This window comes from Saccostrea cucullata, unplaced genomic scaffold (assembly GCF_032062105.1).
Source record: "Saccostrea cucullata isolate Sc308-1 unplaced genomic scaffold, CSIRO_AGI_Scuc_v1 ctg8792, whole genome shotgun sequence".
Lineage (NCBI taxonomy): Eukaryota > Metazoa > Mollusca > Bivalvia > Ostreida > Ostreidae > Saccostrea > Saccostrea cuccullata.
In genome coordinates, this window is record NW_026940968.1 from 13,149 (window position 1) to 31,496 (window position 18,348).

At 33.5% G+C, this 18,348-nt stretch overlaps 2 protein-coding genes across 2 annotated transcripts; both read left to right on the top strand.

The window, feature by feature from the left end:
* The first annotated feature begins 1,244 nt into the window (after nt 1-1,244).
* Nucleotides 1,245-11,704, top strand: LOC134256711 (uncharacterized). The gene is made up of 8 exons (XM_062739389.1): nt 1,245-1,298; nt 2,216-2,416; nt 2,801-3,228; nt 3,705-4,502; nt 5,555-5,706; nt 6,725-6,937; nt 7,796-7,958; nt 11,504-11,704. Exons 2-8 carry the CDS (start codon nt 2,217-2,219, stop codon nt 11,701-11,703), a joined length of 2,154 nt encoding a protein of 717 aa, XP_062595373.1. The 5' UTR covers nt 1,245-1,298; nt 2,216; the 3' UTR covers nt 11,704.
* A 3,347-nt stretch (nt 11,705-15,051) lies between these two features.
* LOC134256716 (uncharacterized) lies at nt 15,052-17,139 on the top strand. The gene has a single exon (XM_062739394.1). The coding sequence runs from the start codon at nt 15,052-15,054 to the stop codon at nt 17,137-17,139; it is 2,088 nt and encodes a 695-aa protein (XP_062595378.1).
* Nucleotides 17,140-18,348: the final 1,209 nt, after the last annotated feature.

Sequence of the window (18,348 nt, forward strand, 5' to 3'; positions counted from 1 at the left end):
TCTTATTCTCAAGAACCACTGGACCAGGAAAGATGAAACTCATGTTGAATCATCCATAGATATTGTACATTCAAGTTTGTTCAAAGCAGGGCCCCAGGGGGTAGGGTGGGACCAAAATGGCCGATCAAAGTTTTACATATGAATAATTGAATATATAGGAAAAATTTTTAAAAATCATTTTCTCAAGAACCATTGGGACAGGAAAGATGAAACTCATGTTGAATCATCCTCAGATAGTGTTCATTCAAGTTTGTTTAAATCATGACCCCCAGGGGTAGGGTTAGACCACAATGGCCGATCAAACTTTTACATAGAAATATATAGGAAAAATCTTCTCAAGAACCTTTGGGAAAGGAAAGATGAAACTCATGTTGAATCAACCTCATGTAGTGTACATTCAGATTTGTTCAAATCATGGTCCCCGGGTTAGGGTTAGGCCACAATTGCCGATCAAAGTTTTACAGAGGAATATATAGGGAAATTTTTCAAACTGTTCTCCTCAAGTACTGCTAAAACATAATAAGTGATATTTTTATGGAAGCATCCTTGGATACTGTAGATTCTAGTTTGTTCAAATCATAACCTCCAGGGATAGGGTGGGGCCAAAATGGGGGATCCAAGTTTTACATAAAATGTATTTTTAAAAAATCTTTTTCTAAAGAATAGCAAAGCCATGATTATATTTATATGGACGCTTCCTCGGGTACCTAGTGTAGAATTAAATTGTTCGAATCATAACCTTCAAGGGTAGGAAGTGGTCTCAATGGTGGATCAAAGTGTTACATAAGAAAATAATGGGAAAAACCTAAATAACAGAAAAGCTATGTTAAGTCATTTTGACATGTAAGCATCCTCATGTATTGAAGATTTAATTTTTTTTTCAAATCCTGAGTACCCTTTAGGGTAGGAAGGGAAATGATGGGGAGTCAAATTCAGATTATTACAAGGTAATATATGCAAAGAAAATGTTAAAAAATCTATAAAAATCTTTTTCTCAATAACTTTCTCAAGAATTTATATGCAGAATTGATATGAAGGCATTCTCAAGTAGTATTAGAATTCAAGCCCCCCTTCCCCCAACACCTCAGTAAACTTTTCAATTTTGATCTGATCTGTGCGTTTTCCTAGCCGATGTGCTCAGGTGAGCAGTGTTGCCCCTAGGTCTCTTGTTAATTATTCACGGGGAATATACATCGAGCTCTTTTTTTTTATTTATCTTTTGTTATCTTTCATAGTTGAAAGGACTAAACTGAAAGTTGATTAGATTTTTGGAAATTTACCACACTGCACCAAATCAGGTATTCTGAATCGGAGGAGGGCTAGGTTTTTTTAAATATAAAATAGTTGTCTTGGGGAAGTATAAAGACTTCGAGTGCTTAAAATATATTAAATTAATCATGAATACATAAGCTTCATAGAGTAGTAATTGTTATATTTGTATTCATTAATTATGCTTAGGACTTGGCCGAAGTATATTCATGTTAAAATTTCCCAGATAATACTGATCAATTCTGAACAAACTGGAATTAATTTCACAGTAACTAATGAAAGGACGTTAAAACAATCTTATTTTGCAACAGAAAACAAATCGAAAATGTTCTTCCTCAAAAGATACGTGACACTTTCAGTCAAGAACATGGACATGTTGAACAAGTTTTTTTTTTAATGATAAAATGTTTTGCTGCTAAAATATCAATAGGAAAAGCTGTTAGAAAATGTTGTTAAAATGATTTTGATACAAAGAACGTGCATTATAGAGTTGATGAAGTGTTATAGTGATATGCATTCAACATTTAACTAACTTTACCGATAATACTGCATGTGATAATAATTTTATCTTTTAAAAGGTTCAGGCAATGTGAAGTTGATTCGCTGTTGTACACTAGCCTTACGTTTTTAAAAGTTGTAATCGGCGATTTCCCGCCCTTTAACATATTCATGAGCAGCCCGAGCATCTTACATCTGAAGCATCGTTCTATTCAAGCATACATTTTTTTTTCATATATCAGTGAAAATATTAATCATTTTTAAAAGTCTTCCTTTTACTATTGTTTATGTGCGAAGAGTGTTCATAAAGGACGATTTGATTTGTAGAAAAATTTTAATGGTATAAAATCGAACAATTAAAATTCACGACTATAATACAGTGTTTATATATTTTTCTTTTAAATGAGATAAGGAACATATGGGAAAGTAATACATGTACTTATTCAAGAATGGATGGAAAGAGCAAGAAAGAAAAAGTGCGCAGTGAAAAGGATGACAAGAAAACAAACGCTGAAACCTCTAATGATGATTTGTGTTGCAATGAAAATTCAGCAGACAAGAAGGAGGAAGAAGTAAAAACAACCTCTGTTGAAATATGGAAAGACAAAAAGTTACGAATAGTGATTTTCATTGTAGGAGTATTGCATGTGTAAGTGCATGTATTCAAGTTAAAAAATACCCTCTAAAGCAGTGTTGTACAAAATATATCTCAAGCCAGAGGTTTTGAATAATAAAGAAAATATTCAAATCATTGGATTTATTTGACTGTTTAAGATGTTCAGCATATGAAATCAATTATCGTAACCTACATTGTAAATAGATAACTATAAATGAGTCATAAAACTGAAAAGAAAAAAAATAAATGATGGATAAAGAAAACTTTAGTACAGTAAAACAAATTGTTATCATCTATTTTTTGTAAATTCTTTTGGGAATTATCATTCAGCTAAGCGAATGGACATGAGATGATGAAACAAGATGTGTTTGTCATTTAATTATACGGATTGTACATTCTAAAACCTAATTTATACAGTTTTCAGATATGCGGGATTACGTATTTATTGCAACAAAACTTCACCGTCTTACATCAATCGTATCCAACTGTTCCATTAGAAACAGATCCCGGGGATTCCTCGTTAGTCTGTGGCCGGGAAGAGGCTGATGTGTCAGAAAGAATCATAAATGTTGTTCATGATTTAAATCTATTACACAACGAATTCCACAGTTATGTCAAAGACAGACAACAGGAAACTGAGGCATGGGTGAATGAATTGTCGAAATGTAACAAAAATTTGGAGCGCATGATTAAAAATATAACTGATTTGGAAGAAGACAAGAATACAATGTTCCAAACTATTAACGTTTTGCAAAAGGATTATACTAACAAAACGGAAGAGGAAAAGCAACATTTAAAGCAGCTTGAGGCCAATTTCACGGAAAAGATGCTAACAATGAAGCAAGGTACAAGTCGTATTTATGCAGAGGTCTTGGAGAATAACAGTGAAATAATAACTAATGAAAGATTATCTGAAGGTGTTTAGGAGTATTTTTTCCTCATATTACCTCATATTACAAAAGAAATGAATGCATAGTTGTATACACCTGCAATTTTATATGAATTCACTTCGGAAACTTTATGATAAGTTCGTATAGCAATTCACGTAAGAGACTTTATGAAAAAAATCACCATAATCAAAGAAAGTTGATTCTTAGATCCTTTTTGGTCATGCATGTACATATCAAACAAAGTATAATTATTCAGCTTTGATTTTTAGGTGAATTGAAGGATACAATTTTTAATACAAATATATATGCAATTTGTATTTTGAGTAGCTCGCGAATATGTACATGTATTTTTACGGAAAATGTATAGGAGCTTGTAAGTGTTCTATCCTTTAACACAAAGTAATTTTTTATATGTTTAATTATGATTGTAGAAATACTTCAAAATAAATCATCGAAGAAATTAAGAGGTCTGTATGCTGACATTGACATGAAAATCGATGAACAGAAAGGGGAATTTGGTGAACACCATAATGAAATATCTGTTGATATTGAAAGAATCATTGCAAAAATTACAAAGCTTGACAGGAATTTAAATGAATACAGCAGAACTTTGATGAAGAAAGAAGAGACAATTGATAGACAATTTAGTGAAGTTATTCAAAGTATAAATGAATCACACAAAAGGCTCAAGGAAATTGATGAAAAAGCGAGGAAGGTTAAGGAAGAAGTTGATGCCGAAAAAAAGAAAATTGAATCCACTTTGACTGATATCAAAAACATCGAGGAAAACATGAACCATTTAAACATTAATAATACAGAAAAAGATGAGCACACCAAAGACAAATTTAGTTACATCGATCAAAAATTGAAAGAATCGAAAATAATGATGAAGAAATTAAAAAAAAGAATAAAGAGGATTAACATAAAAGTTCATACCGAAAAGAGGAATGTTGAATCCACAGCGGCTTACGCCAAAGAACTGGATGATAGAATAAAAGAATTATACAATCATACCACAGAAAGAGAAAAAGAAGTAAAAGAAAAATTTAATAGCATTGAGGGAAGACTGAATTTATTAGTGGCATTTGTCATTGGAGTTGATGAAAAGTTTGAAAAAGAAGTAAAAAAGATTTTGGATAAAGTCAATGCAGAAAAGGAGAAATTAGAATCCACACTGGCTGGATTGCATGGGCAGTTGGACTACTTTTCTGTTGAACTAAATGATGACAGTGATTATCCTTACTACTGTATCCTCAGCTTAACTGTTTGATTATTAGGGATCACTTTACCCGCTGTCTGTTCATCGGTTTCTGTCTCTTGTCCTATAATTTGAACAGTACAAGGCATAAGATATGATACTAGTACTTTGCTTTTCATGTTTGATAGTTTGGGCTTGGATATACCAGGTATATATCAACATCTGTGTCACATTCAAAACATTTCTGAAAAAGACAATGTTCATTGATCTTTATTTTCTTTAACTTTTAAAAGACCAAATAGATTTTTTTCTTATACTTTAAAACATTAAGTTTTATTAAAATCAGACGATATCCCTACGACTATTATCTTTTGAACGAATATATAATATGTATACGATAAAGGGAAGAAGGACTGATGGCGTTTTTCATACTAATTGCTAGTCGATTATTTATACACTGAATTGACTACGAATTTTATGTTATTTCCCGATCATGACAAGGAGCACACGGCGGGTGTGACCGGTCGGCAGGGGATGCTCACTCCTCTATGGCACCTGATCACACCTCTGATGTTTTGGAGGTTCGTGTTTTCTCTGTTCCTATTATTTTTAAATTGTTTTTATGGAATTTTGATCTGGAATACTGTTCGTTATCTCCAAATGTTTCAATTCCAAAGCCTAACATCTGACCAGTTGAGTTAAAATCAATATTCAACTTTTTAATAAAATGGAATATGTCTTGTTAAAATATATATTTCATTGGATAACTTATCCTTTGATAAAGAGCTCAACATATGTCTTTGTCTCTGAATGCATACAATTTCGGAACTTCAGAGAATTTTACTTCCTTGACATTGATCCTTCATTTAGTTTCTTTTTCACCCTTACCTCAAATTTACTTTGATTTTAAGATTGGAACATTAATATCCGTGATAGTGCAGGTGACACAAACTGCTGGAAAGAATCTTGTTGTTACAAGTCTCATTATTCTTTAATCCTAATCTCAATTAGTTAAATATACACTTAATTCACTTTTCAATCATAAGACACTGGTATGTTTGATATATATTTATTTTTTCTAAGATCTATTCATTGTGGGATTCTTAGTCCTAGTGGTAATGGCTGTCATTTTCATTGTATACAAACTCCTGATACTAAGGCCATCGCCAGTACCTGTTTATAAACCGACAACAGCAACATCTGCTCCGCAACCAAGGGTAGGAGGAAACTTTAAGGTAATGCATGTTATATATATACTCGAATTCTCTATCGATGAATAGTCACCTGTGATAAATGTCATAATTCAAATTTTTAAATGGATTTTAAAAATCTTAAGTATAATCTCAGATATAATAGAAAAGGTGTAATAAAGGATAATCAATCCTAAGCAAAGTCAGGAAGGAAAACTTGAAATTTTTATTTAATTTAAAAAGACTCACCATGAAGCTTGAAATTGAAACCTTTTCCATCAACAATTTTCATGTAATGGATTTAAGAAATGATTCAGGTTTCATAGATGCGGACACATCTGTTTAATATTTAGATATTTCAATTGAAAAATACGTTAATATGTGACTCGTCGGCAGGAGATGTTCACTCCTCCATGTATCTAATCCCACCTATGAATATTTGCAGGTACATGTTCGCTCTGCTCCATTTCTTAGAATTATTAAATAAACTTTTGAGCTTGAAAACTTTTCTTTATCTCCATATATTTCATTGTTAAAATACAGAACCAAAGCCCCGCCAAGGGGTGATTTTCAAGAAAAGACGAAAACAGGGTAGGGTAGAGATTTGATAGATATGCAGGGATTAAATTAAATGTCACATAATTGTTCAACTCTTTCTTCCACTTCTTCCACAGATTTTCTCTATATTTATGGTAAATGGCATTCTTATATACATTTTTTCAATGCCTATTACCGTTCACGGTAGCCTAGTGGTAGAGCGTTCGCTTCGTGAAACATATGTAATAGAAAATGAATTTTTATTATTTTTTGTCGGTAAGATTATAATTAAATAGAACCAAATTTGGACAATAAATATTTACCAATAAAAAAAAAATTGAACCCGCAATAGTCACATCTACAATCAAAAAATTTCCAGTGTCATCTTTACTAGTTTTATGTACTTCAAACTCACAATGTACTGCCACACGGTAAATTCAAAATTTATAACATGATATATGCCTATATTTACTGCTGTTATATATTCTTTATGTTACCGTTAATCAATTTTTTTTATTCCTTTCAGTTTTCATCTAAAATTGTTGAAAGTACTAGTACTAGTATATCTAGTACTAATATATCCAGTACTAGTATATCCAGTACTAATATATCCAGTACTAGTATATCCAGACAAACTGTGGAGCTAAGCATAAATCTCATAAGCTTCAACTCTACCTCACAGAAGTTTTACAAGGACCTTATAGATGCAATCCCTATGCCTGGTTCTACAAAAGTCCATGTATGTATTATTGTAATTTATTACTAGTTTTATGAAATGCAAATGTGTTTTACAGATTATTTTCGAGCATATGAATTTTACGACTTCTATTTGATCACTCTTACAGACGAAAAATAATCAAAATTCATTTTTCTATTACATATTCTTTTTTTAAAATCATCATTTCGTAAGTCTATGGTCGATACAATGACCTTGTCAGCAAATACAATTTATCATTGAGTCAAATGCTGATTGACGTTTTTCATACCAATTGTTAGTCCATTATTTATACACTGAATTGACGACGGATTTTTCCGTTATTTCCTGATCATGACAAGGAGCACACGGCGGGTGTGACCAGTCGGCAGGGGATGCTCACTCCTCCATGGCACCTGATCCCACCTCTGATGTTTCGGAGGTCCATGTTTGCTCTTCTTTTTGTATTGTTTTATTGACTTTGAGATTGAATACTGTTCGTTATCATATCCTTCTTTCTTTAGTAGTCCTATGGACATAAATTTATAATTCCTTATAAATGTATTAATTTATTTCTACACATGTGTCCAATGAGTGATAAGTTAAAAGATATACATGAAAATTCCTTTCAACCGCCGCCATAAGCGAGACTCATGGTATTCATGCAAGGAAAATTAAGGCCTGCAATATTTAGAGTGACATTCTTCGAATGCCTATGATACCCTACAGAAATGTATTGAGTTTTACTATATCAAGATTGTGTGCATCCTATAAACAATGGTCTGATTATTTTTTGGGGGTGGGTGGGGGAGGGTCTTTTTATACTATGTAGCATAAAGGCTACAGTCTCACTCTAAAAAAACATACATAGTTATAATTTTCATGTACTCTTACTTTAAATAGACATGCAACATCAATCAATTCGATGAGGTCAAACAAACGATGCCCACCAAGATTGCGTTTGTGTTTGTTGACTTTAATGAGAGGAATATCATTCTGGAGGACCCAGAGACAGAAAAAGGTGACCTCCGCAGAATGACCACTCAAGGACTCCTCAAGATGGGCTGTAAGTTTTACAAAAAAAGATTATTTGGAATGGTATACCTTTTATCCAAATGAAACATATGAATGTATCGAACAGTATACAAGATCAAAAGTCCAAGAAAGAATACAAAATAAGAGCAGAACAAACACGGACCTCCAAAACATCATATTTGGGATCAGGTGCCGTGGAGGAGTGAGCATCCCCTCCCGACCAGTCACGTCCGTCGTGTGCTCCTTGTCATTATAAGGAAATAACAGAAAAATCCGTCATCAATTCAATGTTTAAATAATGGACTAACAATTAGTATGAAAAATAACAGTCAGCATTAACTCAATGATAAATTGTATTTGCTGACAAGTACACCATAGAACGTGCGAAATGATGATTTTAAACTAGACTACTGGTATTCTTATTTCATCAACTTGTTTGTCAACAATTTATATCGTTAGCTCTACTGGTCAGAGACCAGAAGAGCTTATGCGATATTAATGCGTCCATCGTCCGTTTGTCTGTCTGTCTGTCTGTCCGTCTGTAAACATTTTTTTTAAAATGCTACTCCTCCTACAGTTTTGGTCTGATTTCAATATAATTTGGCACACGAGTAGACTAAACTAAGATACATAATTCTATGGATAGGTTTTTGACTTCGAGGAATGGTGTTGCCGCGGTTAAAAAAATAGAAAATTATGCGAAATACTTTCAAAATGCTACTCCAAATACAGTTTGAGTCTGATTATCATAGAATTTGGCATGCAAGTAGACTTCACTGAGATACATAATCATCAGTTTTGTGTTTTTTATTTTGATGATTGATGTTGCCATAGTGAATTAAATTGAAAATTCTGTAAAATATAAGAGCTACTCCTACAGTTATACTGTGTACAGAGAATTTTTCGCCCCCGTTTTATTTTCGCCCCTTTCGCCCTATCCTCCTTTGGGCGAATTTAAAATGAAGCGAATTAAAAAAATACAGTATAATTTCTTAAACAAAACTATGGCTGGGCGAATTTAAAATGGGACGAAATTGTTTTCAATTGTTAAATGGCGAAAATAAGACGGGACGAAAATAACCCTGTATACAGTATCTTATTGCAATCTTCCACAAAAAGATCATTATTCTATTTATTGCTTTTGTTAAGTTTTAATTCCCAACTGCTACTTTTCTCTTCCTTTATTATAAGTACAAACCAGTAGGTCTACATTCTTGACAGAGATTTCTGGTTTTAGAAATTGCCCATACGTAGAGCATGCTATCGAATCAACTGAGATACATAAATTCCGTGTGCATGTAATGAAAATATTTACTGCATACATGTAAGTAAGGGAAGTTGACGATTGAAAAGTTAAAGTAATCACGTTTATCACAAAAGTATTCTTGGGTAAAGGGAATTCAAGTTTGATCAAATGAAGGCCCTTCTTCAAAGGGGAGATAATTATGAATTAGTGAAAAATTAATGGCACTTTTAAAAAATAATCGTCTTCTCAATAACCACAGGGTCAGGAAAGATGAAACTTATGTGGAATAATCCTCAGGCATTCTTGATTTACGTTTGTTCAAATCATGACCCTCAGGTCAAGGGTGGGGCCACAATGGCCGATCAAAGTTTTTCATAAGGATATATATGTATAGGAAAAATCTTTTAAAATCTTCTTCTCAGTATTCATTGGGACAGGAAAGATGAAATTTATGTTAAATCATTCTCAGGTAGTGTACTTTCAAGTTTGTACAAATTATGACCCCCAGGGATAGGGTGGGGCCACAATGGCCGATCTAAATTTTACATAGAAATATATAGGAAAAATCCTTAAAAATCTTCTTCTCAAGAACCATAAGGACAAGAAAGATGAAACTCATGTTGAATCATCCTCAGGTAGTGTACATTGAATTTTGTTCAAATTATGACTCTAAGGCCAAGGGTAGGGCCACAATGGCCGATCAAAGTTTTTCATAAGGATATATAGGAAAAATCTTTTAAAATATTCTTCTCAGTATTCATTGGGACAGGGAAGATGAAAGTCATGTTAAATCATCCTCAGATAGTGTACATTCCATTTTGTTCAAATCATGACCCCCGGGGGTTAGGAAGGGGCCAAAATGGCCGATCAAAGTTTTACATAAGAATGTATAGGGAAAATTCTTAAAAATCTTCTTCTCAAGAACCATCGGGACAAGAAAGATGAAACTCATGTTGAATCATCATCAGGTAGTGTACATTCAAATTTGTTCAAATCATGACCCCCGGGGGTAGGGTGGGGCCACAATGGCTGATCAAAGTTTTTTGTAAGAAAATGAGGAATATATATGGAAATCTTTCAACATTTTCATGTACTGCTAAGCCATGATTAGTGATATTTATATGGAAGCATCCTCAGGTTGTGTAGATTCTAATTTGTTCAAATCATAACCTCCAGGTATAGGGTAGGGTCACAATGGGGGTAGGGAGGGAAAAATGGGGGGTCGAATTCAATTTAAATTATTTTAAGTATCACTTCCAGTAAGTTGTTAAGTAATATATACAAAAAATATGTTTAACCAATCTTTAAAAGTCTTTTTAAGAATGAAAAGTACCATTGTTTATTAACAATACATCGTCGATATATTTAAATGTCGAGTTAAAGACCACCGCAAGTGTTTTCCTCTTTTAACGCATAAGATTTTGCAAAAATTCTGTTTCATTTGAATTCAAAAATAGCTTTACTAATGACCGGGCGCGATTGGTATTCATGGGAATTCAAATAAATTTTTGGAAGACCTAGTCTCCTGAACTACATAGATATTGTCAATCAGAAACTCGTGCATTTTTTATATCAACTTCAGAGTACTTGTGTGTACAATCAAAATGTTTATGTTTTTTAAAAATAATTTTGCAAATGACCAATGACAAGGTAATTAAATTTACGAGTTCCATCCAAACCCGAGTTACGGGTTTCTTAGGAATGTTTGCTGTACAAATTATTCTAAACATCTATATTTTTGTTGAACTTAACGCACAAAAAAACAAAGGAATTTCGACAGATAGTTATTTGCTTATATGGAAAATGAAGAGTTAGTATAACAAAATCGAAAATATTTTCCCAATTTATCTTTAAAATTTTTGATATACTGTAGAAGTACTTTTTTCCACGTGGTATTAATTTACGCTATGTACGCGGTCACAAATTTTCCGCGGAAATTTGTCCAAGCGTACCTAATATAAATGTAAGGCATATAGTAACAATATAGAAAAATCCGCATAATTTTCTACCCGCAGATTAAACAGAAATTGAGATTCCGCAGAATTATGACCCAGCGGAAAAAAGTACGTCTACAGTATTAGCGTAATATCATATGGAAGTGATCTTCAATATGAAGTTTAGTATATTCTCTTCAGTTTAGTAAATACCCTTCGGCTTTTAACTTCCAAACTGTTTGTGACACATGTTTATTTTAAAACTTTTAAAAGCATCGATCGTATTCAGATAAAATATAAAGATCTAAAACATATATTTGAAGTCAGAGCACGAGATACTATTTATAAATATGTGGTCTAAATCAATTCACCTATTGATGACTATTTTTTGTACAGGTGATGTTTTTGTGATTTACGTTAGAGACAAGGGATCTCGGAATTTAGGTCGGGATGGGCTGTACAATCCCAGCCTCTTCTCAGTGGAGAAGCACGCTGTACTTCATAAACTGAAGGAGAAACGCCGGGTGTTGTCTCTCTACGACAGGTTCCACCCACAACAGGTGAAATTCTTAGAGGAATGTCTCAAACACTCGTAATGTGCACATGATAGTACTTAAATATCTAACTGTCTTATAGTCTTGAGATATTTAATCGATACTATTCTTAATATGGTAGTTGTGACGAATATGATCTCTCATTATTTAAGTGTAATATGTAAAAATGAAAAATTATTTTCCATAATCTATTTTCTGTCATTGTTTTATTGGTATACAATTAAAAATATTGAAACAAATTTCCGTATGTTTGTTATGATTTTCTTAAAATATACATTCATTCAAAATAAGAGCAATAGTTTATTGTTTTTGAATACTTTATCGATAGTGCATGGTTAACATTGTAATAAGTTGATGCAAGAGTTGTATTGTTCCAAGTATTATTCTAAATGATTTATTCAAACTTTCTAGTTGTTTTAATCAGAAAATCTTACGTCCCTAACATTGTTTTTTGTTGTTTAAATCATCTGTTTCATTAGTGAGATAAAGTTGCAAGTCAGTAACGACGCTTTCTTAGAAAAGTTCTAAGAAACTTCAAAGGTAATGCACATGTCAACTATCAATGTCCTTTATACCACTCTCACTCAAAAGATAATACTTTCAATGTTAAAATATGCGAAGGTTATCTTAAACTTCTAAGTCAAGATCACAGTATAAAAAGCCGAAAAAAGACACAATTTTTCTTTGAACATGGTTCAAATTTATGGTCACAAAAATGTACACACTTTCAAGGTCAGACAACATGTTCCTCAAAATATCATAATTTTTCCTAAGGATTTGTCATTGAAGTAAATGTACTTAAACAAGTATCCTCACAAAAAATAGGGTACCTTACCAGGCATTTGGACAAGATAATACAGGGTCATATTTCTTATGTAATCATTCTGGGTATTCTTCTGAATGGCCTTTACCACAATTTTTGGTATACTTACATTTAAAAAGATTTTGAAAACAATGTAGAAATTAGAACAGAATGACAAATATGAATAATTTTTTATATAATTCTAACAGATACAAAACATAACATTTGAGGAAAGTCTTCTGACCTTAAGATATGACACAAAGGTAAATAGAAACATATATGTTACAAAATTATCTACTTTTTGGTAAACATCATTATCAGCATGACCGAAAAACAGGCTTAAAGTGATACGGAGATAACGAACAGTATCCAATATCAAATCCATACAACAATACAAAACAGGAGCAGAGCAAACAAGGACCTCCAAAACATCAGAGGTGGGATCGGGTGTTTTGGAGGAGTGAGCATCCCCTGCTGACCGGTCACACCCGCCGTGTGGTCTTTGCCATGATCGGGAAAAACGGAGAAATCCGTCATCAATTCAGTGTATAAATAATGGACTAGTAATTAGCATGAAACCGTCAGTAACATTTGACTTAATGATACAATGTATTTGCTGACAAGGTCATTGTATCGACCATAGAACTTATATTTACGAAATGGTGATTTTAAACGAGACTGCTGATATTCTAGTTTCATCAACTTGTTTGTCAATAATTTACCTCGTTTAAAAAATTGTTCATACGTAGAGCATACTCTTGCGCATGCATATCAAATCAACTGAGATATACAAACTCCGTATGCAGGTGATGAAGGTATATTGCTGCATAAGTAAGGGAAGCTGACGACTGAAAAAAGTTAAACTCATTACGTTTATCGTACATGTAGAGCTTGGTTGTTAAATTACCATTAATGTCTTTTTCAAGTAAAATATCTATGTATGAAACAGATTTGTCGGAATCCGTGGGACTTTTATCTCAAGCTCACCATGATATATCGTATCGACATAGGAATGGAAATTACCATAATTGCTAATTGACAAAACGTTGTCGATATATCTAATTGTCGAGTCGAAGGCCACTGCGTGTTTTCTTCTTTTCTCTCAATAGATTTTGCACAAATTGTGCTTCATATGAATACAAAAATAGGTCTGCTGATAACGGAGCGCAATTGGTACCTATGGGAATTCCAATAGATTTTTAGAAGAAAAAAAAAAGACCTGGTCTCCAAATACCACATAGATATTGACAATCAGAAACCCAAGTATCTTTTTGATGTCAACTTTAGAGTACTTGTGTGTGCAATCATAATGTGTGTTAACAAATAATTTTGCAAATGACCAATGACATGGTAAGTAAATTTGCCAGTTCCATTTTTATTCAAAAAGCAGCTGTCAATGATATTGAAAAGCCTGGAATTTAATTTATCTTGGGGAATGGTTGTGTATAAAGTTGAAAAGTCGTAAGTATTTAGGCTGCTAATTTTGGTAAAATCTTGTGATTTCAAATTTTTCAAATTTTTTGGAAGTTTTGAGTATCCACATCTGATGTACATCTCTTCTTTATATTGTTGCACACTATATTCCTGAAGGTTTTTCTTTCACTATACTATTACATGTAATACCTTAGTGAGGAGTTAAAGAAAGAGGCTTGGTTGAACATTTACTGGAACATATATATATATATATATATATATATATATATATATATATATATATATATATATATATATATATATATATATATATATCCGTTTCGGATTGTTGATCGCTATAATCTTCATCATAGCTCTTCAACAGTGCGGGGATGTTGAGACGAATCCAGGACCTGGACCTGGAAATGAGGATGAAAGTAGAACCACAAGACAAACGCAAAAAAGGCTAACTTTCGAAAGCCGAGGGGAATCGGAAGTTCTTAAAGCCATTGGAGAACTAGGTAAAGACTTACGAGGGGACATTCGTTCTATCAATATAAAACTAGAGTCTCTAGAGAAAAAGATAAGCTATTATGAAACAACAGTAGAAAACCTGATAATGCAAAACAAAGACCTAGAAGATAAGGTGCTACTGCTGGAAAAGAAATTAAAATCAAATGAAGACCAGAAGAGAAAATATAACGTTATCTACCATGGAATTGAAGAAGACACCAAACCACAAGAAGCTCACGAGAAGGTCCACATACTCCTCGAGGAACTACAGCTTGATAATATCAAGACAGACCAGGTATACAGACTCGGTAAACCAAATATAGACCAGAATTCGCAAAAACCTCGCCCAATCTTGATCAAGCTCACAAGTATACTAGACAAGGAAACAATAATCAACAAATGCAGAGTATGAAAAGCGTCCAAAGCTATCAGAAGACTTTCCTCCTGAACTAAGAGATACAAGGAAAAAACTAATACCATACCTTATAGAAGCAAAGAATAATGGTAAAAAGGCTTCGCTTATTAAAGACAAGCTGCGTATAAATAGCAAGATGTATTCCGTTGAAGATTTAGAGGATTTGGACTTTAGTGCTCACAAATAGGGATTCGGCCGCCCACTGTCAACTCAACTTTCTGTAAATAATGTGAATGTAAATACTTGCATGACAATTGATGCTACAAATAATGATGAAATTGTTGATGTAAATGTTGATGTAAATGTACAACCCATGATGAATATTAATGTTGTCTCATGGAATATAGAAAGCTTAGCAAGCAAATTACGCTCTAACAGAAGCGAGATATATTCCTTGATGCAGCATTTTGATATCATTGGTTTCATTGCATCATTTCAAACAAGAGACAATGAATTTGATCATGAATTTGATAGTAATGAGTGGACAATATTTTCAGCCATGCGTACTGTCTGTAGTAAACCAGCAGGGGGTGTAACAGCTCTAGTTAAGAGATCATTGGTGTTGCAACACAGTGTGACAAAAATATTTGGTGCTGATGATAGACTGTATTTGTGTTTTAAGAATATATTTAGTGATAAAGAGCACCCCAATTTAATTATGGGCTTTATTTATCTACCCCCACAAGGATCTATATACTATAGCTCTACAGATAGCGAATCTGGAGTAGATCTTTTAGCTGAGGATATGTTTAAAATAAAAAACGATACAAGATACAGCAACTGTAGATTATTGCTGGCTGGAGACTTCAATGCAAGAACAGGTGTTAGTGTAGATTATGTGATTGATGATTCAGTTAAGTACATTCCTGTGTTAGAAGACTGTGAGGATGAACTGTATAATTCAGATAAATTTTCTAAAAAGCGAAAGAATCAAGACAAAGAGGTAAATCATTTTGGTAAACAATTACTAGAATTGTGTGCAGTAGAGGGTATACATTTTGTAAATGGTAGGACCAATAGTGATTTATCAGGAAACTTTACATTTGTTTCTAACAGAGGGTGTAGCACAATTGATTACTGTATAGCTGATTCTGCAATGTTCGAATATATTAGTGACTTTAAAGTGTTAGATGTAGATATTTCCCTCCATTTACCCATACATTGTACATTAAGTGTAGTCAAATATAGCACGGAGGTCATGGAGGTTGATGTACAACTAGAGCATTTATCTAAATTCAAGTGGGATATGAACAAATCTGTTGAATATTTACAAAATATCTGTAGTACAGATGTGGTATTAGAAATCAATGGTATAATTGAGTTAGATGACTTAAGTACAGAGGAAACTGTCTGTAAATTGAGGGGTGTCTTGGAGAGGTGTGGTAGTCACATGGAAGTAAAAGAAAAAATCACTGAGAAAAACACAGAAAAAACTAACCAAAAGTGGTTCGACAAAGAGTGTGATCTACTTAAGAAAAAAAAGTGCGAACTTCTTAATAAATACAGAACAACACGCGCACCAGAACAGTTGGATGAATACCTTGAATACAAGAAACGATTTAAGGACCTATGTGTAAAAAAAGAAAAAGACTACAGAGAACTTATGAAAAACATATTGTGTGAAGCAACCAAAGATTCTACCGAGTTCTGGAAAACTATAAAGCTGCTGAAGTCAAGCCAATCAATAGTAAAAAGACAATCAGTTATTTCCCCTAGAAAGTGGGCGGAATACTTCAGCAACTTATTCCATAAGGAAGAAGCTGATACCACAATAGATGACTTTACCGAACATGTCAACAACAGACTAAAACGACACGAGGAAAGTTGTGATTTATGTTCTTGTAACACTGATGAGATTCTTAATGCAGAAATTTCAGAAGAAGAAATTCAGGGATTACGAAATAACAAAAGTCCGGGACAAGATGGAATACCAAATGAATTTTACAAATATTCCAACAAAAACGTGAGAGACCTCCTACGGAAACTTTTTAACCAAGTTTTCAACTCTGGTCAGTTTCCAGAATCTTGGAATAAAAAAGTGATTATTCCTCTTTTCAAAAAAGAAGACGGAGAAGATCCCAATAACTACAGGGGAATCTCACTACTTGATTCCAGTAGTAAAATATTCACATCAGTTTTAAATAAAAGACTAAACTTATGGTCGGAGACCCAGGGACTTATCCCTGAGGAACAAGCTGGATTCCGCCAAGGATATTCTACAATTGATAATATCTTTACACTACAATCGATAGTGCAGAAATACCTAACAAAAAAACGTGGGAAAGTGTATTGTGCTTTTATTGACTTCTCAAAAGCATTTGACTATCGACCGTAAAAAATTATTTTACTGCCTTATCAATAAAGGTGTACATGGAAAGATGATTACAACACTGCAGTCGATTTACCAGCATGTATTGAGCTGCGTTAAGATTGGAAACAAAATCACTGAATACTTTACATGTAATGTCGGTGTTCGTCAAGGTTGCATACTAAGCCCATGGCTATTTTCAATGTACATAAATGAATTCATTGAGATGTTACGTGATTCGCAGTGTCAAGGGATATACATTACAGACCAAATATTGGACATAATTGCCCTCCTGTTTGCAGACGATCTTCTTATGATATCAGATACAGTTAACGGTCTTCAGAGAAAACTAAATATACTTGAAAAGTTTTGCTCAAAATGGAACTTAACAGTAAATATGGACAAATCAAAAGTAGTGGTTTTCAAGAGAGGCGGAGCAGTTGCAGGTGCAGAAAAATGGATGTTTAATGGACAACCTATGGAAGTGGAATCTTACTACAAGTATCTTGGTATCACATTCTCTTGTAGGCTGAAATGGTCCCAATGCTGCAAGTCACTAGCACTACAGGCACGAAAAGCGTTAAATATATTGAAGCACACCTTGAAAAATTTGAATAATCGTGAACCTAGTGTGTGTTTCAAACTCTTTGACAGTATTATTGTTCCGATCCTAACATACGGGGCAGAAGTCTGGGGAACAGATGTCATCGAAGAGATTGAAGCTGTACAGAACGACTTCTGCAAGTGGATATTGGGAATAAACAGAAGAGCTACTAATATAATGGCAAGAGGAGAATGTGGAAGACTTCCATTGTGTGTGACGTACATGATGAAACCAGTGAAATACTGGTTAAAACTACAAGAAATGGAAACTTCGAGATATCCAAGGCAGTGTTTTCAGATGCTTTGCAATTTGGATTCGTACAGTAATCGTTTAACACCAAACTGGGTATCTAAATTGAAATCAGTTTTAAATCATTACGGCTTCGGGGATGTCTGGCTAAGTGGTGGACCTGGATATCCAAAGGCCTTTCTCTCGGAATTAAAACAAAGGATGCGAGATTGCGCCCTACAAAACTGGAATACACAATTATCAGACTCACCAAAATGTGCGTTCTATACTATGTTTAAAAAACAGCTTGCATGTGAGAGCTACCTCTCCTCTCTAAGCTACCCCCTAAAACAGGTATTAGCTTCTTTTAGGTGTTCCTTACACAAACTACGTATTGAAGAGGG